This window comes from Amblyraja radiata, chromosome 33 (genome assembly GCF_010909765.2).
Source record: "Amblyraja radiata isolate CabotCenter1 chromosome 33, sAmbRad1.1.pri, whole genome shotgun sequence".
Taxonomy (NCBI): Eukaryota; Metazoa; Chordata; class Chondrichthyes; order Rajiformes; family Rajidae; genus Amblyraja; species Amblyraja radiata.
The window spans coordinates 46,500-70,047 of NC_045988.1; the positions used below are offsets into that span (position 1 = coordinate 46,500).

The 23,548-nt window shown below is 45.8% G+C and overlaps 1 protein-coding gene across 7 annotated transcripts in view; it reads left to right on the top strand.

The window, feature by feature from the left end:
- The window catches only part of zw10 (zw10 kinetochore protein), a 62,444-nt gene that overhangs the window by 17,836 nt on the left and 21,060 nt on the right, over positions 1 to 23,548 (top strand). Inside the window, exons 1-8 of one of the 7 annotated variants that reach the window (XM_033049932.1) lie at positions 8,794 to 8,930; positions 10,479 to 10,613; positions 12,757 to 12,858; positions 14,260 to 14,337; positions 15,088 to 15,259; positions 20,984 to 21,133; positions 22,268 to 22,459; positions 22,604 to 22,770. In XM_033049932.1, the coding sequence (XP_032905823.1) occupies positions 8,826 to 8,930; positions 10,479 to 10,613; positions 12,757 to 12,858; positions 14,260 to 14,337; positions 15,088 to 15,259; positions 20,984 to 21,133; positions 22,268 to 22,459; positions 22,604 to 22,770 (1,101 nt within the window). In that variant the 5' untranslated portion in view covers positions 8,794 to 8,825. Of the gene's footprint in view, positions 1 to 8,793; positions 8,931 to 9,668; positions 9,834 to 10,478; positions 10,614 to 12,756; positions 12,859 to 14,259; positions 14,338 to 15,087; positions 15,260 to 18,156; positions 18,160 to 20,983; positions 21,134 to 22,267; positions 22,460 to 22,603; positions 22,771 to 23,548 lie in introns of those variants that run through there. The other 6 variants (XM_033049933.1, XM_033049935.1, XM_033049928.1 and 3 more) reach the window with 6 other exon arrangements.

Genomic DNA, 23,548 nt, shown 5'->3' on the forward strand with positions numbered 1-23,548 from the left:
TGGAGGTAGATCCACAATGGACATGATCTTCTCCCTGCGTCAAATACAAGGAAAATGTCAAGAGCAGCAAACCCCATGTTCATCGCCTTTGTGGATGTTACGAAAGCTTAGAGGTGGTCATAAGTTTTGTGTGTGATTGCATTGATGTGCTGGACCCAGGACAGATCTTCAGAGACATGGACATCCAGGAACTTGCAACATAACGTTCTCCACCACTGTCCCATGAATGAAGACAAGTTTGTGGATCATCGGCTTTCCCCTCTTGAGGTTGTCGACCATCTGCCATGTTTCCTGTGATTGACCAGAGGACAATATCTGATGAGATGGCCATGGACCAGGGCTTGCACGCAGAAGCTTCATCACACCTGACCCTGCTGTGTTGTTGAGGAAGATCTGGTGTCCCTGGGAATGTAGAGCTGATCCTCTGTAAACTGCCTTCAGTACAAGACCATGATGAAGGTACATTTATAGAGCTCGGCTGTCTGCGAAGTTGGAGCAGAAAACTGCTGGAGGAACTCAGTGGGTCAGGCAGCATCTGTGGAGGGAATGGACAGACGATGTTTTGATCGGGATCCTTCAAGACTCCATTCTTGACTCCATTAACCAGGTCGGTTTCAGACGACAGGAAATGGCCAAGTTTGATGATCACCGTGGACTTGAATGACAGATCTTTGAAGATCCCGAAGGCCCAATCTAGCTCCAGGTTCAATGTGACCTTCTACACCTGGCGCTGGAGAAGCTGTTGAGGAACAACTTGGTGGGACTTCTTGTCGCCCCAGATATCCTCCAGACGGTGTGAAGGGGAAAGCATGAAACATCTGCCGACTGATGTGGTCGCCAGCTGTTTGTGAGGAAGTTTCCCTCCGAAGACTTACAAGAAAATGCCACTGGGGCAGATGATGAGTCAGAGCTGGACGAGTTTGACAAATTTCTTAAACGGTGTGGATTCTCCCGTGCAACTCCAAGAGGGATTGGATAGCACGCAACAGAAGCCCCAAAACAGAGAAAATGGATGTCAGGAACCCGAGCCGTTTGTGTAAAACCATCGGATATGAAGCCACATCGGTGGGGACCGCACTGGAATTTCTCACTCTGTCCAACAAAGGCCCTTTTAAGAGCCACTTCTAGAAAGAGCTACAACCTCTTCCCCGCCCGCGCTCTCATCTGCATTTGGGATTTCATTGTCAACATTTCCCAGTACAACTGGCAGCGATCTATTGCACGTGAGAATCCACGGCGTTTAAGAAATTTGTCAAACTCGTCTGGCTTTGACTCATCATCTGCCCCAGTGACATTTTCCTGGAAGTCTTCGGAGGGAAATTTCCTCCGAAGACTTGGATCCACAATGGACATGATCTTCTCCCTGTGTCAACTCCAAAAAAAATGTCAAGAGTAGCAAACCCCATTGTGGATCTTACAAAAGCTTTTGATTCCGTCAGCAGACACGGCCTCTGTCAGCTACTGAAGAAGTTTAGATGTCCACCACATCTTCTAAACCTCTTTCCATGAGAACATGCATCAACAGTGGAATTTGATGAAGCTACATCGGACAGTTTCCCCATGAGAAGTGGAGTGAAGCAAGACTGTGTCCCAACTCCCATGGTGTTCGGCATCTTCCGATCTGTCCTTCTGCCCTTTGCCTTCCCAACAGGCATGGAAGACGTGTATCTTCAAACCAGAAGTGATGCGATGCTCTTCAATGTGGCAATGTTGAAAGCCAAGACGAAGATGAGAACTGTGCTTATAAGGGAACTCAGGGGAGTGTGGGGCGGGGAGTGTGCTGCACTCAGTTCCTCAAAAGAAGAAGGACTTCAGGGGCTGATGGACAGACTTTCTCATGCTCGCACCAAAGACTGACCGGCAATCAGCGTTAAGATGACTGTTGTCATGGGTCAGGGCACTCCACTCCCCTCTGAAATCACCATAAACTCCACTACGCTGGAAAATGTCTTAAATTCACCAACCTAGGATCTACGGTGACTGACAGCCACGCTCTGGATGAGGAAACTAATTCACGTACAGTAAACCACCTTCCCATACAGCAACCACCTTCGGGAGACTAAGCAAGTGGACATGGAAGAACAGGAAACTCACAATGAAGACCAAGGTGTGAGTGTTGAACACGTTACTGTACAGCAGTGAAGCTCGGGCGACTTACCTACACCAAGAACGGTAAATGAATGGGAGAGAACCAAGAGAGGACCCGGCGGTGGGCAGCCTTGGATGGGCCCACGGTGGGTGCCGGAGGTCAGACGAGGAGTGATGTGAACAAAATGGGACTCATGTCGGAACCAGGACAGATCTTCAGAGATATGAATGCCCAGGAACTTGAAGCAGGATCATGGAACGTAGTTTTCTCCACCACTGTCCCATCAATGAAGTCAAGTTTGTGGATCTACGGCTTTCTCCTGTGGTCAACAAATAGCTCTGTGGTCCTGCGGACATTGAGAACAAAACGTCTGCACTGGCAACATTCCCTCAGATTATCAATCTCTCTCCTGTACTCTAACTCGTCATTACCCATCATTTGTCCAACAACGGTGGAATCGTCGGTGATATTAAACACGGCATTGGAATGGTCTGGCTGTGCAGTCCTGGTGATAGAGCAGGGGACTGAGCACACAGCCTTGAGATGGTCCTGTGTTGGTTATAGAGGAGGAGGTGTTGCCCGTTTGTGCTGATTGTGGTCTGCTGATGAGGAAATTGAAGATCCAGTTGTACAGGATTGAGCAGAGACATGGTTAAGGAGATATGTGAGGACATCCAGGACAGATCTTCAGAGACATGGACACCCAGGAACTTGCAACATAACTTTCTTCACCACTATCCCATGAATGAAGACAAGTTTGTGGATTATCGGCTTTCCCCTCCTGAGGTCATCGACCATCTGCCATGTTTCCTGTGATTGACCAGAGGACAATATCTAACGAGACGGCCATGGACCAGGGCTGGCACACAGAAGCTTCATCACATCTGGCCCTGCTGTGTTGCTGAGGAAGATCTGGTGTCCCTGGGAATGTGGAGCTGATCCTCTGTAAACTGCCCTCAGTGGAAGACCATGATGGAGATGTGATTTAGAGCTCGGCTGTCAGCGAAGGTGGAGCAGAAAACTGCTGGAGGGACTCAGCGGGTCAGGCAGCATCTGCGGAGGAAATGGACAGTTGACATTTGGATCGAGACCCCTCAAGACTCCATTCTTATCTCCATTTACCAGGGCGGTTTCTGATGACAGGAAATGGCCAAGATTGACGATCATCATGGACCTGCATGTCAGATGCTTGAAGATCCTGAAGACCCAATCTTGCTCCATGTTCTCTGCAAACTTCCACACCTGGCGCTGGAGAAGCTGGTGAGGAACAACTTGGTGGGATTTCTTAGGGTGCTGGATCTCCTCCAGATTGTTTGAAGGTGGGTGCCGCAGGTCGGTCGAGGACACGACTCTGAGAGGACATTTCATCTGTGGAGGGATTGGACAGACAACGGTTTGGATCGGAAATCTTCAAGACTCCATTCTTGTCTCCATTTACCAGGTCGGTTTCTGTTGACAGATTGATGATCACCATGGACTTGAATGACAGAAGATTGAAGCCGCTCAAGACTGGACTCGGCCCGCATTGGCCACGAACAAGGTCAAACCCGGCAGCCAAAGTGACCGCCGAGACAAGTGTCAAGTACGGGCCCTCGGTAGGTGCCGGAGGTCAGACTGCTCATGGAATGGTGCACCATGGAGAAGGAAGAGGAACCATCGGGAACCTATTGGTCACTCATCACCCCAACAGAAGAAGGACTTCAGGGGCTGATGGACAGACTGTCTCATGCTTGCAATGATTACCGACTGGCAATCAGTATTAAGACAACTATTGTCATGGGTCAAGGCATTCCACTCCTCTCTGTAATCATCCTAACACCAGTCAGCTGGAAACTGTCATCCAATTCACCTACCTAGGATGAACAGTGACTGATAGCCGCTCTCTGGAAGAGGAAATCAATTCACCTACAGTAAACTACCTTCCTGTACAGTAACCGCATTCTGGAGGATATCCAAGCAGACATGAAAGAACAGGAGTAATAATGTCCTATTGGCAGCATTCCCTCAGATTATCAATCTCTCTCCTGTACTTTGACTCGTCGTTACCCATTATTTGTCCAACAACGGTGGTACCGGCGATGAAATTTAAAGACAGCATTGGAATGGTCTGGCTGCACAGTCCTGGTCATAGAGCAGGGACTGAGCACACAGCCTTGAGCTGGTCCTGTGTTGGTTATAGAGGAGGGGGTGTTGCCAGTTTGTGCTGAGCTGGAGGCCTTGCTCGAGACTAAAGGACCTGTCCCACATTGGCGACTTTTTAGGCGAGTGCAGGAGACACATGGTCACCACATGTTCGCTGGTGGTCTCTGGTGAGTCTCCTTCATGGTCGCGAGGAGTTCCCGCATTCTGGGAACTAGTCGCGGCCTCAGTATGGTCGCAGCAAATTTTTCAAATGTTGAATTGAATGGGTGGCCATGGAGAAAATCGATAATCCTGTAGTCATATGTGCAGTGGTAGTGGGGTGGCCATGTGGATATGTGCAGTCGAGGTAATCGTAGGTAGTTTTAGTTAGTCGCCTTTGCTGACCGGTCATTTTCATTGGCTCATTGGGGTAAAAAAATGCGAGCACGAGTTTTCAGAACCAAGGATAACCGACCGGTAACGTTAAATGCCCGTCAAACTTCATAGCTGTGTATCTCTGGCTTATTAAAAGTTGTCTGGCTTCTTAGAAGTGTCCTAACTCCTTCTCCCCCCACCCTTTCTCCCCCCTTCTCCCCTCTCCCCTCCCCCCTCTTTTAAAGGACTTACCGTACACAGTGCTAGCTGTCTTTAACCTTCCTGTACACCGCGGTGTATTTCACCACTTTCCCTGACCCCTGCCGTGTGTGTGTATGTGCGTGTGTGTGCGTGTGTGTGCGCGTAAATGTGCATGTGTGTGCTTGTGTATGTGCGTGTGTGTGCGGATGTGCGTGCGTATATGTGTGTGTGCGTGCGTATGTGCATGTGTGTGTGTGTGTATATGCGTGTGCGTGCGTGCGCACGTGTATGTGCGTGTGTGTGCGTATGTGCGTGCGTGTGTGTGTGTGCGCGCGTGTATGTGCGTGTGTGTGCATGTGCGTTCCACTCTGACAGTCGCCGTACCAGTTTTACAGGCGAGTGCCGGGAACTTGACAGTCACTGGCAGTCCGCTGAAACATTGCCCAAGTGGGACAGGCCCTTGACTTGAGCCCCACCGCAGGGCCGTGGACTTACCATCAGAGCCTGCGATCCCTTGCCTGGGATCGACACTCCAACAGCGGCCTGCAGATTTCAACATCAAGGAGCTTGCAATCTGGGGTAGAGACTGATGTCGGGAAGGTTATGCGTAGTCGAGGTAAAGTCGCTGGAGGTTCGACCAGCCCCAACCCGTGGTCTGATCGCCTGGCGCGGTGGGAGCTGAGATCCCCCCGATGCAGGAGCTTGATCGCCCCAATGCGGAGGGCCCAACCGCCAGCTATGGGAGCCAAGATCGCCCCGTCAACGGAAGTCTCGAGGCCCCCGACCGTGGGAGAACAAAGAAGGGAAGAGATTTAACTATTTCCAGGATGATCATCAGCCTCTGATTGATCTGAGATTGACCAAAGATCTGAAGAGATGGCCATGGACCATGGGAAACATGTAGAAGCTTCATTGCTCCTGACTCTTCTGTGTTCCTGAGGAGGATGTGGTGCTACTAGGAATAGACTGAGCTGCTTCTCCGCTGAACTGCCTTCCCGTGCCAGGCATGGGGCATCGCTCAGGACTTCAGGTAAGACCTTTACTTGGGTATCCTTCCTCTGCAATTCCCCACGAGATAGATCTTACAAACAGTTGTAGAACACTCACTGGCAGCATATTCCTGGCTCCCGATCTCTCACTGTCTGAAGCAGGTCCTGTGCCACCAACAATGTAGACAGCTGTCGCTCTTCAAACTGCTCTGCCAGTGCCACTTGTCATAAGTTCATTAGTCATAGGACCAAAATTAGGCCATTCAGCCCATCGAGTCTACTCCACCATTCAACCATTGCTGATCTATATTTCCCCCTCAACCCCATTCTCCAGCCTTCTCCCCATAACCTTTGACCCCCTTACTAATCAAGAACCTGTCAATCTCCGCTTTAAAAATTCCCAATGACTTGGCCTCCACTGCCGTCAGTGGCAAATAATTCCACAGATTCACCGCCCTCTCCCTAAGGAAATTCATGTTACAGGAGCAGAATAAAGCCATTCAGCCCATCAAGTCTACTCTGCCATTCAATCAGGGCTGATCTATCTTTCCCTCTCAACCTCATTCTCCTGCCTTTGCCCCATAACCCGATACCCGTACTAATAAAATATCTGTCAATCTCTGCCTCAAAAATATCCATTGACTTGGCCTCCATCTCCGTCTGTGGCAATTAATTCCACAGCTTCACCACCCTCTGACTAAAGAAATTCCTTCTCATCTTTCTAAAGATACGTCCTTTTATTCTGAGGCTATGGCTTCTGGACCAAGACTCTCCGACTGGTGGAAACATCCTCTCCACATCCACTTTTACTATTCGGTAAGTTTCAATGAGTTTCTCCCTCATCCTTCTAAACTCCAGCAAATACAGGCCCAGTGCCACCAAACGCCATCATATCTTAACCCAATCATTCCTGAGATCATTCTCGTAAATGTTCTCGGGACCAAAACATCCTTCCTGAGATTTGGTGCCCAAAACTGCTCACAATATTCCAAATGTGGTCTGACCAGTGCCCTAGGAACTCCTCAGCATTCCATCCCTGTATTTGTATTCCAGCCCTCTCAAAATAACTGCCGGCTTTGCATTTACCTTCCTTACCACTGATTCAATTTGCAAATTAACTTTTTAGGAATTCTGCAGCAGCACTCCGGAGTCCTTTGGCACCTCCAAATCCTGAATTCTCCCCCCAATTAGAAAATAGTCTACGCCTTTATTCATACCACCAAAATCCATGACTACACATTTTGCTATGCTGTATTCCAACTGCCACTTCTCAGCCCACTCTCTCAACCTTTAGTTACCTTCTGTTGTTTTTTTTAAAGCTTCCCAATTCTCCAGCTACCCCACTAACCTTTGCAATGTTATATGCCTTCTCTTTAATTTTATTCCTCCTTGTCTCCTTTCTAAAGATACATCCTTTATTTCTGAAGCTGTGCCCTCTTGTCCTAGACTCTCTCCCACTAGTGAAAACATCCTCTCACATCCACCCTTTCCAGCCTTTCACTATTCAATGAGGTCCCACCGTCATCCTTCTAAACTCTAGCGAGTACAGGTCCAGAGCCGTCAAGCATTCATCATATGTTAATCCAATCATTCTCATAAACCTCCTCTGCACCCTCTCTAATACCAGTGTATCCCTCTTCAGATATGGGTCCCAAAACTGCCAACAATATTCCACATGTGGTCTGACCAGTGCCTAACAAAAGCCTCAGCATTATATCTCTTTTTATATATTTTAGAGTTACGCCAGCTTTTTGAGTTTATATTCCAGTTGTCTTGAAATGAATGCTAACATTGCATTTCCCTTGTTATTTGTATGTGCAGGATCGCTCAGTATTTGGAGAAACAATGGGCCTTTGAGATCTTCAGCGTTGCCCTGCCCTTCAAGTCCATGGCTGATGATCTACCTCCAACATTTTGCTGCACAGTGCCAGGGGGAAAAATCGAGCAGAAGCCCATTGAAGACTCGGCACTACGGACTGCAACCTGTTCCAAAGAGAGAGATCAGATGTCACCAGAAACCCACTGTAACCACTCTGGTCACTGCTCTTCCAGGGTGCAGGATGTTACTCGGTACGTACCCTTCCAAAGGTAGACAGCAAGACTTAACCTGTTGGGGTCATGAGGACCAGTGGGTCTATTGTCCAACCAAGGGGTTGTTCTGAAGTCCTCACTTCCCTTTCTTTTGCAGCAGGTGACTCAAATCCCACCCACCTTTTCAAAGGTCATTGTAAAAGCCACTAATAAAGAGCCATGATCTTGTATATTGGTATATTTTTATCTTGTGTCTCTGGAATTCTTGACTCTCAATACATCTCACCAAAGCTAAGAAATCTGGTTATGGTGTAACTGGGGCGCAGGCACTGAATCCTGCCGAGGTGAAACAAGAATTTGGTTTTCTTTTGGGAGGGGGGGGGGGGGGGGGGGGGAAAGAGGGGGAGATGGAGCATGAATTACAGTAACCCCTTCAGTTCTCTCTGCAGTGCAGCACGCAACAAAAGCTCTTCGCTGCCCCTCGGTACACGCGATAAGAAACTAGACTCAACTGGACTAAACTTCAGGTTTTCCAGCGTTGGCAAGAGGAACTGCAGATGCTGGAATCCTGAACAAAACACAGTGCTGGAGGAACTCAATGGGTCAGGCAGCATCTGTGGAGGAAATAGGAGCAGAATTAGGCCATTTGGCCCATCAGGTCTACTCCGCCATTCAATCATGGCTGATCTATCTCTCCCTCCTAACCCCATTCTCCGGGCTTCACCCCATAACCTTTGGCACCCATATTGATCAAAAGTACTGTCACAGGGAGAACGTGCAAACTCCACACAGACAGCACCCTTAGTCAGGATCGAACCCAGGTCTCTGGGGCAGTGGCAGGGTGCTCCGGTTTCCTCCCACATCCCAAAGACGTGCAGGTTTGTAGTTGTGGGCAAAGATCTTTGGTAGTGGGACCTACATTTCCCGCCGTCCCTTGCGCTGGGGCGCCCGGAGGCTCACGGGAGTTGTGGGCGGATCTAAACTACATTTCCCGCCGTGCCTTGCGCGGAGGGTGGAAAATGTCGTCGTTCGTGGCCGAGGTTTTGGAGTCGGCGGGAAAGCTGGAGAAAGACGATATCGGCACCAAGATCGGCCGCCTGGCTCGTCGTGTGGAGGAAGTCAAGGTGAAAACACCAAAGGCCCTGGCGGCTCCAGTCCTGCACTCGCGCAAACGTATCCGGGGAGGGGGAGAGCGGTGGGGAGAGCAGGGTAAGAGGGCGGTGGAGGAGGAAGCGAGGTGAGGGGGCTGGGGTGTGTGGGGCTGGGGAGTGTGTGGGGAGGGGAGTGTGGGGCTGGGGAATGTGTGGGGAGGGGAGTGTGGGGAGGGGAGTGTGGGCTGGGGAGGGGTGTGGGCTGGGGAGTGGGGCTGGGGAGTGTGGGGAGGGGAGTGGGCTGGGGAGTGGGGCTGGGGAGGGGTGTGGGCTGGGGAGAGTGGGGAGGGGAGTGTGGGCTGGGGAGGGGTGTGTGGGGAGGGGAGTGTGGGGCAAAGGAGTGTGGGCTGGGGAGTGGGGCTGGGGAGGGGTGTGGGCTGGGGAGAGTGGGGAGGGGAGTGTGGGCTGGGGAGGGGTGTGTGGGGAGGGTAGTGTGGGGCTAAGGAGTGTGGGCTGGGGAGTGTGGGGAGGGGAGTGTGGGCTGGGGAGTGTGGGGAGGGGAGTGTGGGGCTAAGGAGTGGGGCTAAGGAGTGTGGGGAGGGGTGTGGGGCTAAGGAGTGGAGAGGGGAGTGTGGGCTGGGGTGTGGGGCTAAGGAGTGTGGGGCTGAGGAAAGAGATGAGGGAGGGGAGTGTGGGGCTGAAGAGGGGGGGGGGCAGGGGAATGTGGGGAAGGAGAGGAGGGAGGGAGGGGAGTAGAGGGGATTATTGTTGAATTCAAGTTCAAATTTAGTTTATTGAGAGGCACAAGTATGGTGAGGTCCAGCCACAAAACCCAGCCAACAGCAACATCACAGCTGTATACATTGTCAAACAAACTATTTGGATAAAACAAGATATTGAGAGGGAAAAAAAAGAACACGTCTACTATTGCAAGAGGTGTGTCTAATTGCACTAAGGGGAGGGAGAGAGAGGCGCGTCTTCAGATTAATTTTAGCATTGAAGAAGGTTTTAGTATCCTCAGCATCCTTATTTTTTTCTTATAGTAGAAGTCTTGTTTGTATCTATAATTACCAGTATCATTGGAGTTCTGCAAATTAATATGTTATTTATATAATGCATTCAAATCATTCCTTAATCCATTGACTCAAATTACACCCATTATTATCATAAGCAATGACAGACATCCAGCTTTAGGTGCTTTGTTGAATATGTCACAAAATATGATGATTAAATCTTTATTTTTGTCTAATAGTTTAAATGGAATCTAAGCTTTCATATGTCTTTGTTTATATTTCTTGCAATAATGTTGGCTACAGGGAACAAGAACTTTAAATATTGGCTTATTCTGTATGCTGCACTTTCACATGTTGCATTTTATTATTTTCTTGAATAATAAGATATTGCTCTAACTATTTCATTATTCATTTTCATTTTTCATCAGTTTATCATTTTTCAAAGATGACAAGATGAAGCTTGTATTTTTCAGTTTTAAGCCTTTTTGCTCATTTATGGTGGTGTTGAGCTTTTAAGAGGATTAAGTTATAACTGAAACTTTCAACTGAATTGTATATTTTTTCCTAGGGTGAAGTTTGCAACACAATAAACAAGAAGTATGAGGAGTTCATCCCAAGTTTAAAAAATGGAGAGGATTTGGTAAATCAGGTGGTTGAAATCTCGATGGAGATTGATGTCCTTAAGTCACAAATTGAAAATGAGGTAACTAGAAAAAACCAATCCAGCTGAATGAATTGACAGATTGTAACAAGGCCTCATCGATTAAGACAAGGGATTACTACCGGATGTATTTTTGGTCTTGGGGGTGCCCGTTCACAGTGCTCCTGACATAATTGTACTGGCATGCTGCAAGTCGTACTGAGCTTGGGCATTGAGGAAGACAGCACATGGATGCATGCACAGAGCTGTAATAGGGAGGTTTCACGGCAGTCGGGTTACGACCCATGACCCGTACTGTTGCTACGCTACTCCAAATGGAGTATACGCGATGAACTGCAGGTAGGTACTTACCATTGTTTCCAGCGTAGCGGGCCCGTTAAAGCCCGTCGAAATGGTCAATTTTTGCGCTGTAAATAATTATGGAAATCGTGATAAGCATGTTTGACATTTAGCCTACTTCAGAATTCCACAAGTGAGGAGAAATGACGGTAGATAGAAGTGAGAGCTGAAGGGACAACAACAGACAGAGTGCTTGGCGAACATTGGCCGTTTGCTCACTGCATGGCATTATTTGTGTTTTTTGTTGATTCCTTTGGCATCTAAAAGTTTCAGAAGTGATAAATCTGGCTGTAAATTTTTTAAATCGCTCATGGTTCTGAAGTGGGTTTTTGCATACAAAATGAAAACACATCTGAAGAAAAATTTACAGCCATATTTATCACTTCTGAGACTTTTTAGATACCAAAGGAATCAAGAAAAAACACAAATAATGCCTTAATTGATGAAATGCAGTGAGCAAACGCGATAATTCCCAATATTTTCAATTCCGACATCTGCACAGCCAATGTTTACCAAGCACTTTAGCTGCTGTTGTCCCTTCAGCTCTCGCTTCTCTTTACCTTCATTTCGCTTCACTTTTGGAATTCTGAAGTTGGGTACATGTCTCTCACACTTACCCCGACTTCCACAATATTTTTCAGCGCAAAAATTAGACATTTTGGCGGTTTTTAACAGGTAGGAAAGTACGCGTTTCTTGCATTCACAACATATACCGGAAGTTACGTATGTCCTCCAGATGGATTGAGCGGCTCCGTGCGTCAAGCCCTATGACCCAGTGACCTTATGTGCAACCCCCTTATATTACTAAGTGTTAATGTTTGACAGCAGGTCAAAGTATTAGTCGGAGTATTGAATATAGAAGTTGGGAGGTCAACAAGATGTTGGTGAGGCTGCATTTAGAATATTGAGTTCAGTTCTGAGCATCATGTTATAGGAAAGATGTTGTTAAGTTGGAAAGGGTGCAGAGAAGATTTACAAGGATGTTGCCAGGACTAGAGGGTCTGAATTATAGGAAGAGTTTGAGCAGGCTGGGACCCTATTCCCTGGAGCGTAGGAGGATGAGGAGTGATCTCACAGAGGTGTATAAAATCACGAGTGGAATAGATCGACTGGACACAGAGTCTCTTGCCCAGATGTGTATTGTTGGTCTATATGACTCTGACTCTAAAGGGTGGTGGGTGTATGGAACAAGCTGCCAGGGGAGGTAGTTGAAGCAGTTGAAACCAAGTCTGCTATTGCAATGGTTAAGAGACGTTTGGCAGGTACATGGATAGGACAGGTTTGGAGGGATATGGGCCAATTGTAGGCAGGTGTCACTGGTGTAATTGGGACATGTTGGGCCGAAGGGCTTGTTTCTGCGCAGTATGACTGACTTTATTTAAATAATAATGTTTATTCATTTAAAATATTCAAGAGTTCTTGTGGACCATTCCATGTTATTTTATAAAACCGTTGATTATGCTGTTGCCAACAAAATACACATGAAGAAACCAGGTCTGCCAAACGGCTGCTAAAATTTTGGTGCTATTTATTTTTCCTCACAGTTTTAAATAGAACCTTCACTATGTATTTACCTTATAAATTAAAAAGCATTGGAAACACGAGTTTAAAACTTTCTCTAGATGTTTTTACATTTGTTGATTATGCCAGGTTCTATCTAGGCTCCTTGACCAAAATATTTCAAAAAAACATAATTTTGTCTCTTATTGACATAGCTTGTTTTGCATCGTACAAAATCAATATGATTTTTTTATTTTGAGCTAAAACTCGAGATATGAAATATGTACTTCCTTTAGATTAAGGTACAGCGTTTTTGGTGATTATCTTGCATGTTTTTTTTAAACAGGTGCAGAGAGACCTCCGTGTTGCTGTTACTGAGTTCAGTGAACTGAAACAACAGTTGGAAAAAAGTACAGTTTTATTGAGTGTGTTAACACAATTACATGAGGTAAATATATTTAATGATTCCTTATTTTCCCCATTCTGAAATTTTATTTAGTTGTCTATAAATTTTCCCTTGAATTCATTGCCACAGAAGGCTGTTGTGGCCAAGTCAATGGATATTTTAAACACAGGTAAATAGATTCTTGATTAGTACGGGTGTCAGGGGTTATGGAGGAAGGGATGGGATTGAGATGGGGAGATAGATGAACTATAATTGAATGGCGGAGTAGATGATGGGCTGAATGTCCTAATTCTGTTCCTATCACTTACGAACTTCATAATGATTTGGATAATGGGATAGGCTTTGTGGCCAAGTTTGCAGATAATATGAAAATAGGTGGAGGGTTAGAAAGCAGGGACTATGCAGAAGGACTTGGATAGTTTGCTATATATAAACACAGCTGTAATTTCTACAATGTGAAACCAAAATGTATATAAAATACTCTTTAATAAATTCTGACAATGTGCACTTAACCACATGGGATTTTTTTTCCTCTATTACAAATCTCAATTTTTTTTGGAAAAGGGGAAGTACAACGGGATCTGGGGGTCCTTGTACATCAGTCTATGAAAGTAAGCATGCAGGTACAGCAGGCAGTGAAGAAAGCAAATGGCATGTTGGCCTTTATAACAAGAGGAATCGAATATAGGAGCAGAGAGGTCCTTCTGCAGTTGTACAGAGCCCTAGTGACACCACACCTGGGGTATTGTGTGCAGATTTGGTCCCCTAATTCGAGGAAGGACATTCTTGCTATTGAGGGAGTGCAGCGTAGGTTTACAAGGTTAATTCCCGGGATAGCGGGACTGTCATATGCTGAGAGAATGGAGCAGCTGGCCTTGTACACTCTGTAGTTTAGAAGGATGAGAGGGTATCTCATTGAAACATGTAAGATTGTTAAGGGCTTGGACACGCTAGAGGCAGGAAACATGTTCCCGATTTTGGGGGAGTCTAGAACCAGGGACCACAGTTTAAGAATAAGGAGTAAGCCATTTAGAACGGAGACGAGGAAACACTTTCTCACAGAAAGTGGTGAGTCTGTGGAATTCTCTGCCTCAGAGGGCAGTGGAGGCAGGTTCTCTGGATACTTTCAAGAGAGAGCTAGATAGGGCTCTTAAAAATAGCGGAGTCAGGGGATATGGGGAGAAGGCAGGAACGGGGTACTGATTGGGGATGATCAGCCATGATCACATTGAATGGCGGTGCTGGCTCGAAGGGCCGAATGGCCTACTCCTGCACATATCGTCTATTGTACAGACGCAAATAAATAAACGGCGGGTCTTTGTCCCAAACATTATGGAGGGCACTGTATTTGTCTTTGAAGTATTTTTCTTCGACTTGCAGATATTCGGGACTGCTAGAATTAGTATCTGTGACTTTAAAAAAAATATTTGTTATTTTTTCCAGTTTGATACAGCCCTAGAAACACATCAGCAAGCTTTGTTGGAAAAAAATTATACCAAATCTGCAGAGCATCTCAATAAGGTTAGCATGCCTATCAACATCTTCCTTTGGAGCCATAAATCTTGCTGCTCAGGTATTATAAAAGTTAATTAAACATTTAGGAAAAATTCTTGTGGCGCTGTATTGGTTTTGTTAAAACAACATAAGCTGCTTGCATTTGTATATCAGACCCAATGTCCTAGCATTGATTACTGAAGGGAAAAAACCTACTCCAAAGCTCTTGATTAAGTTAAATATGGATTTATAAGGAAAATAAAGCACTTTATGGAGGCTATTTCAGAGTATAAGGGCCTGGACAGCTGAAGGCCAGACTACTAATGGTGAATTAATTTGTCTGGCGATGAACACAAATACAGATAATGTGATTGAGGATGTGTTTTAAACTCAAACGGATAGAGGAAATTGGAGATGGAGTGGGTGGATGGTTGATGACTAAGAGAAAATTGCTTTCAAATGGGATCATCACATTTCTCAAACCTGTTGAGATCATTTTTGTCTAGTTACCTTGATGTGTGATGAATGTTAACAAAGATGCATTTCAAGCTTTTGTGCTCAGAAATATCCCACAATGTATTTGATCAAAAGCTTAATATTTTTTAGGGATAATGCTCTACATTCTGATAAGATGCTGCTTGTTTCTGCATCTGAAATTTTAACTGACACTTGTGGCAAGTTTAAAATATGGAGTTTGAAGAATTTCCTGATTGCTAAATTAAATTACAGTTTGCAAAGTGTCTTACAGTGTCTTGATTTTCTGCTTCTATTTGCAAGGCACAGCACAATCTTAACCTACTAAAATCAAGGAAGGGTGTTGAGCTGAAGATGTTGCAAGTACTTGGCACAGAGCTCATTGTGCAGAAGGAGAAATTATTGTATCATTTAGGGGAAGAGTGGAAACAGCTGGCAGTATGGAACCTTCCCCCTTCACCAGCACCAACAAAAGGTGAATGAACACGTTTTACTTCTGGTGAAATACTGAAGCCAAGCGTTAAGGTCTGAATATCCAGATTAGTTGGGAGTAATTCATTATCTAGTTCCATTAGTCTTTATGTATTAAAGGGAAAGGTTATTTCTCCTTTGTATAAAAGCTCCTTCATCACAATAGGAGGCAACTGTGGCTGACAAGAGAAGTTAGGGATAGAATAAAACTAAAAGAAAAGATGTATAACACAGCAAAGAGTAGCCAGAAGCCAGAGGATTTGGAAACTTTCATAGGACAACAGAAGAAAACAAAACGGGCAATACGGGCTGAAAAGATGAAGTACGAAGGGAAGCTGGCCAGGAATATAAAGAAGAACAGTAAAAGCTTCTTTAGATATGTTAAGGGAAAAAGAGTAGCAAAGTCAAATGTGGGTCCATTGAAGGCCGACACGGGTGAAATTATTATGGGCAACAAGGAAATGGCTGAAGAGTTGAATAGGTACTTCGGATCTGTCTTCACTAAGGAAGTCACAAACAATCTCCCAGATGTACTGGAGGACAGAGGATCTAAGGGAGTAGAGGAACTGAGAGAATTTTTCATTAGATGAGAAATAGTATTGGGTAGGCTAATGGGACTGAAGGATGATAAATCCCCTGGACCTGATGGTCTGCATCCCAGGGTCCTCAGGGAGGTGGCTCTAGAAATAGTGGACATATTGGTGATCATTTTCCAATGTTCAATAGATTCAGGATCAGTTCCTGTGGATTGGAGGATAGTTAATGTTATCCCACTTTTCAAGAAAAGAGCGAGAGAGAGAAAACGGGAATTACAGACCAGTTAGCCTGACTTCGGTGGTGGGAAAGATGCTGGAGTCAATTATTAAAGAGGTAATAATGGGGCATTTGGATAGCAGTAAAAGGATTAGTCCAAGTCAACATGGATTTATGAAAGGGAAATCATGCTTGACTAATCTTCTGGAATTTTTTGAGGATGTGACAAGTAAAATGGATGAAGGGGTGCCAGTGGATGTAGTGTATCTAGACTTTCAGAAAGCCTTTGATAAGGTCCCGCACGGGAGACTGGTCACTAAAATTAGAGCCCATGGTATTGGGGGTAGGGTGTTGACATGGATAGAAAATTGGTTGGCAGACCGGAAGCAAAGAGTAGGAGTGAACGGGTCCTTTTCAGAATGGCAGGCAGTGGCGGGTGGAGTGCCGCAAGGCTCGATGCTGGGGCCGCAACTGTTTACCATATATATTAATGATTTGGAAGAGGGAATTAGGAGCATTCTAGCAAGTTTGCGGATGACACAAAGCTGGGTGGCAATGTGAACTGTGAAGAAGATGTTAGGAGGTTGCAGTGTGACCTGGACAGGTTGAGTGAGTGGGCAGATGCGTGGCAGATGCAGTACAATACAGATAAATGTGAGGTTATCCACTTTGGCGGCAAAATCAAGGGGGCAGATTATTATCTCAATGGGTTTAGGTTAGGTAATAATAATAATAATACATTTTATTTATGGGCGCCTTTCAAGAGTCTCAAGGACACCTTACAAAAATTGAGCATGTAGAGGAAAAACGTGTAAGGGGAATGAAATAAATAGTAGAGACATGACTAGTACACAAAGTAAAGACAGAATTCAATACAAAACACAGTATGAGGCAATTAATGCACAGATGAAAAGGGACGGGGACGTGGGGCTAAGGATAGGCAGAGGTGAAGAGATGGGTCTTGAGGCGGGACTGGAAGATGGTGAGGGACACGGAATTGCGGATCAGTTGGGGGAGGGCGTTCCAGAGCCTGGGAGTTGCCCTGGAGAAGGTTCTGTCCTCAAAACTGCGGAGGTTGGACTTGTGGATGGAGAGGAGACCGGCTGATGTGGATCTGAGGGACCGTGAGGGTTGGTAGGGGGAGAGGAGGTCAGTGAGATATGGGGGGGGCCAGATGGTGGAGGGCTTTGTAGGTGAGGACCAGGATTTTGTAGGTGATCCGGTGGGAGATGGGAAGCCAGTGAAGTTTTTTGAGGACTGGAGTGATGTGATGCCAGGATTTGGTGTGGGTGATGAGTCGGGCGGCTGCGTTCTGGACCAGTTGGAGTCGGTTGATGTAGGTGGAGCTGATGCCAAGGAGAAGTGAGTTGCAATAGTCCAGTCGGGAGGAGATGAAGGCATGGATGAGTCTTTCAGCAGCAGGCGGTGTGAGAGAGGGTCTGAGTTTGGCGATGTTGCGGAGATGAAAGAAGGAGGTTTTAATGACATGGCAGATGTGAGGCTCAAGGGAGAGGGTGGAATCAAAGATCACGCCAAGGTTGCGGGCCTGGGGAGATGGGGAGACAGTGGTGCCGTCGATGGTGAGAGTGGGGTTATTGATTTTGCTGAGTGTGGCTTTGGAGCCTATGAGGAGGAATTCTGTCTTATCGCTGTTGAGTTTGAGGAAATTATGTTGCATCCAGGTTTTTATAGCTGACAAACAGGAGTTGATATGGGAGAGGGGGGGTTGTGGGGGGATTTGGTGCCAAGGTAAATCTGGGTGTCATCAGCGTAACACTGGAAGTCCAGATTGAAGTGGCGGAGTATCTGACCAAGGGGGAGGATGTAGATGATGAAGAGGAGGGGGCCGAGTACGGAGCCTTGAGTGACTGCGGCTGTAGCAGAGGTGTGGTTGTGGAGAGAGATGAAGTGGGATCTGTTGGAAAGGTAGGAACGGAGCCAGCTGAGTGCAGAGCCTTCAATGCCGAGGTCTTTGAGTCCGGTGAGCAGGATGTTATGGTTCACTGTATCGAAGGCTGCGCTCAGGTCGAGGAGGATGAGGATGTTGAGGGAACCAGTGTCAGCAGAGGTGAGGAGGTCGTTGAGGACTTTGAGGAGAGCAGTTTCTGTGCTATGGAGGGGGCGAAAGCCAGATTGGAGGGGTTCAAGTAGGTTATACGCAAGGAGGTGGGAATGAAGTTGCGACGCAACGATACGCTCCAGGGTTTTTGAAAGAAAGGGGAGGTTTGAGATTGGGCGGTAGTGAATGAGAGAGGAGGGATCAAGACCAGGTTTCTTTAAGATTGGTGTAACGGCAGCAGTTTTGAAAGCGGAGGGGACAATTCCTTGGGACAATGAGGAGTTGAAGAGATTAGTGAGGTAGGGGCAGAGAACGGGGAGGCAGGACTTCAACAGGGGAGTGGGGAGAGGGTCGAGGGAGCAGGTAGTGGGTTTGGAAGAGCTGATGAGTTTGGAGATTTCAATAGGGGTGACCAGGTCAAACTGGGAGAGGAAGCAGTGTGGAGGAGGGGTAAGGAGGTCAGTGGAGATGTTGAAAGGAGGGGCCTTGGTAGGTGGTGCAGTAGATGCTGGGGAGTCGGGTACAGGGGATAAAGATTGATAGATGGTGCTGATTTTATCAGCGAAAAAGTGGAGGAATGAGTTGCAGAGATCCGGAGTAGAGGTAGGGAGAGTGTTGGCTCGAGGCTTGAGGAGGTTGCCCACTGTGGAGAAGAGGGTTCTGTGGTTTAGGCAGGGATCGGTGAATATGGAGGAGAGGTAGGCAGGTAAGGGGGAGGTGCAGCGAGACCTGGGCGTCCTTGTACACCAGTCACTGAAAGTTGGCTTACAGGTACAGCAGGCAGTGAAGAAAGCTAATGGACTGTTGGCCTTCATAACAAGAGGATTTCAGTATAGGAGTGAAGAGATTCTTCTGCATTTGTATAGGGCTCTGGTGAGACCACATCTGGAGAATTGTGTACAGTTTTGGTCTCCTAATTTGAGGAAGGACATCCTTGTGATTGAGGCAGTGCAGCGTAGGTTCATGAGATTGATCCCTGGGTTGGCAGGACTGTCATATGAGGAAAGATTGAAAAGACTAGGCTTGTATTCACTAGAGTTTAGAAAGATGAGAGGGGATCTTATAGAAACATATAAAATCATAAAAGGACTGGACAAGCTAGATGCAGGAAAAATGTTCCCAATGTTGGGCGAGTCCAGAACCAGGGGCCACAGTATTAGTATAAAAGGGAGGTCATTTAAGACTGTGGTGAGAAAAAACTTTTTCACCCAGAGAGTTGTGAATTTATGGAATTCCCTGACACAGAGGGCAGTGGAGGCCAAGTCACTGGATGGATTTGAGAGAGTTAGATGGGGCTAGTGGAGTCAAGGGATATGGGGAGAAGGCAGTCACGGGTTATTGATAGGGGACGATCAGCCATGATCACAATGAATGGCGGTGCTGGCTCGAAGGGCCGAATGGCCTCCTGCACTTATTTTCTATGTTTCAAATACCATTTATGAATCTGGGGAAACAGAAGGTTGCAATTTGTGTATAGGAAAGAACTGCAGATATATCAAAGGTAGACACAAAATGCTGGAGTAACTCAGCGGGACAGGCAGCATCTCTGGAGAGAAGAAATGGGTGACATTATGGATCGAGACTCTTCTTCAGACTGATGTCAGGGGAGTGTGTGGGACAGAGATAGAATGTAGTCAGAGACAGTAAGACTGGTGGGAAAACTGAGAAGGGGAGGGGATGGAGAGAGGGAAAGCAAGTGCTATTTGAAGTTAGAGAAGTCAATGGTCATACCGCTGTGGTGTAAGATACCCAAGCGAAATATGAGGTGCTGTTCCTTCAATTTGCACTGGGCCTCCCTCTGACAATAGGACAGAAGGCTAGTATGGGAATAGGAGGGGGAGTTAAAGTGCTGAGCAACTGGGAGATCAGGTCGGTTTAGGTGCACTGAGCGGAGGTGTTCAGCGAAACTATCTCCCAGCCTGCGGTTGGTCTCGCCAATGTACAGACATTGACACCTGCAACAGCGGATATAGTAGATGAGGTTGGAAGAGGTGCAAGTGAACCTTTGCCTCACCTGAAAAGGCTGTCGGGGTCTTTGGATGGATTCGAGGGGGGGAGGTAAAGAGACAGGTGTTGCATCTCCTGCGGTTGCAGGGGAAAGTTGCAATATATTTTACTCATGGGCCTGTCCCACTTGGGCAACTACAGGTGACTGCTGCAAAATTTCCAACATTTTGAAAAAATTTCGGCAACAGTGGTGACAATTTTTGCTGACCTAGGTGTTGTCGTAAATTGTTGCCATGTGTCGTAGGTGATTTCCATTAAAACTAGTCGCTGACAGCCGTCTAAAGAGTTTCCTAAGTGGGACAGGGACATCAGCTAAGGGCCTGTCCCACCAGCATGCGATTGCATGCGTCTAGGGTGACCAAACGGAAGCGGAGTTAGTAGGCGCAAAGTTCGCGCGTGATGTAATTTACGTCAAACTCACCAATCAGCTGGGCAGGAGGCGGGCCGACTGCACAGCGTTGGGCGGTGACGTCATCGCGCAACGCTAGGCGTACGCCGTCAAGATGCTGCGTACGACGTCGCGATGCTGCGTACCCCCGTCGAGAAGTTGCGTACGGCCTCAATGCGGCTGGGAGCCGACAGGCCGTTGACGCGCGGGATTTTCGAACAGTGCAAGATTCTTGCAGCCCTGCACGATGTCGGGACCAGCCCACCACAACTCCTAAAGTCTCCGCCGATCGAAGTGGGACCAGCCCCGAGAGGCCGTACACCTCAAGCGACCACGTTTGGTCGCGCTAGACGCATGCAATCGAATGCTGGTGGGACAAGCCCTTTAATCCATATCGAGGGAGCTTGTAAACCAATTCCATTACTTTTCTTGTATGTATCCACTGAAGAAGTAATTCCTGGTATTGAATACTAGAGAATAGGTGACACAGGTGTAGGAACTAATCACTTGTTTTCCTGCAGCTGAGGATTTGTTCAGATGGACTTTGAAAACTGAGCTACGCTTATGCAACATGACATCAAGGAGGAAGAGTGATCTTGAGACACTGCTTTTATCAATACTTCAAGGATTCGCTATTCTTGGTGAACTGAACAGAAAACTGAAATTCTTTAGTAAGTAATTTACACTTAATGATTACTGATTTTCTGCTGCCAGGACTTGGTGAGCATCATCAAGTTTCTACAGCAAGTCACTATAGCATTTTTTTATCAACTGGATGAACATCTTTCAAGGTACTGCAGCGTGTATTGGTAGAATATGATTTTTGCGTCTTGCACTATGAGAAGAATAAAATGGAAATTAGAAACTTAAATTTCACTTAGTTTAAAATGTATTTTCTCCAGATTTTCAATATTGAACCTAAGGGTCTCAACCCAAAATGTCACATTCCTTCTCTCCAGAGATTCTGCCTGTCCCGCTGAGTTATTCCAGCATTTTATGTCTACCTTGGATTTAAACCAGCATCTGCAGTTTTTTCCCACACATTTTAACCACTTTTAATTAGTCCTTGGACCTGCAATTATAATCTTCAACTCGCTGAAGAATCTTTAGCAATTGGCATGTCTAATCTTCAAAGACTTTATTGTACAATATTCAAAACTTATTAAATCTGTAGCTTAAGATCACAACAAATAACAGAGGCTGGCCACAGAGCTTAATTTGAGAGCATTGCAATTCTCAGTTCCTTTAAAGTCCAAAGACCTAATGAAAAGCCTTAAATTGTTCTACTGCAGACATGCATGGCACCCTTGGGTAGAAACTTACAAAGATACATAATCATTGTCGGGAAATAAATAAAAGCTACTCTTGTTCTGAGGCATTGGTCACTTACCTGTTACATCTCCTCCCCCCCAGTTTCTTCTCAGGAAAGTTTGAATTTTGGAACACAGTAAATTATGTATTTCACTGCTCTGCCTTCTTTGTCAATGCAGCATGTTCCAATTAAGTTGCTAATACTTTAATGACTTCTGACCTTTTACATTTTATTCTAAAACTTGGTTTAATGTGCGTGTAAAAAAAGTTCAGCGTATCAATTTACAGACATTGGTTTTTATATTGTTTAGGTCACAGGAGCTGTTTCTACGAGAAGAGGTTGACATATTTATCAATTATTTGTGTCTTCGTCTGAGTGCAAGTTTGGGAGGAATTGATAGTACACAAATGACATTTTGAAACAAAATGATTGTCTTTACTTGTTTTGCTCTTGGTCCTCTTTACTGCTTAATGGCCATGTCCAAACTCTGCAGGTCAGATCTTGTTGAAATATATTTTGAAACCACTGGTTGTCGAGCCGTCCCTTGATGTTGAGATTGAACTTCGGGCTAATGATGCCGTTTTAAGGTTCAGCGCAGTTAAAAGCAAATGTGAACATGAGTTACCAGCAAAGGTTTACCTGAAGATCACAACCGTCTTGGAGTTCCTGTACCAACATTTGCTTCGTATGTAGACTTTTATTTTGTCCCTTTCCCTCGCTGCATTGTCTTGTAATTATGCCGTTCTGAAATTAGTTTCCAAGCATAATTAAGTTAAAGACAAATTGCTGGGTATGTAAAATTTAATTGTCTTTCTTTTTGGTGTTATGGCAGATATTCCGCTCTGGGTCTCTGTGGACCGTAAAGAAAAGCAGGATATAAACCTAGCAGAGTTGCTGGGAGGCATGATCTGGGAGGAATTATCAGAAATCATTATTAAGAACTGTTTGGTATTTTCTATACCAGCAAACAGCAGCCAGTTAGAGCTGTATGAAGAGGTATGGACACTTTACGTAATGTGTGTGTGAACGAGAACCTTTAATTGTCGAACGGTGTATTTTCCATTGCACATTCCTAATTAGCATTCAGTTTTCCGTCACAAAATTGAGATAGTGAATGACGGTTTGGAAGATGACTTTAGATTGTAGGCGGAAACAGGTGACTGTTGGGTTGTAAAATGTAATTCAATCCAGAGAGTCGGGTGCACAAAGAAAATAGTATGCATCATGGGTCAGGTGCTGAAGAAGAGGCACCTAAGGATATATGTTGAACCATCCTTGAAGTACCAGAATAGATCAATAAGGTGACTTTAAAAAGGCCTTTATTACCTGAAGCATACAATATAATAACAAGCATACAATATAATAACAGGGTGGTGATGTTGGAGCTTGATGCAACACTGATGAGGTTGCAGCTTGCATGCCGGGTCATGGCTCTCATTATTACATTGCAGAAAATATGTCATTGCACTGGAGAGCTTAGATAAATTTGTACATGGTTGTTTCCAGGTTTATGAATAAGATGCCCAGTGAGGAAAGGTTACCCATGATAGGGTTAATTTCTTCTTGAGGCAGAAGGGGAAATTACTTGGTGTAGAAGATTAAAAGGCAGTTAGCCAAAATGGGAAGGACCTATTTCCTTTGACAGATGGATTAAAAGCTGAATTGGGGAAAGTGCAGTTTGTATAAAATTGGTAAAATAATAGACCAGGGTTGTGCTTGCTAGATTAGCTAGAGCGATGACCATGTCTCTTATGCACTCTTGCTTGCCATTGGG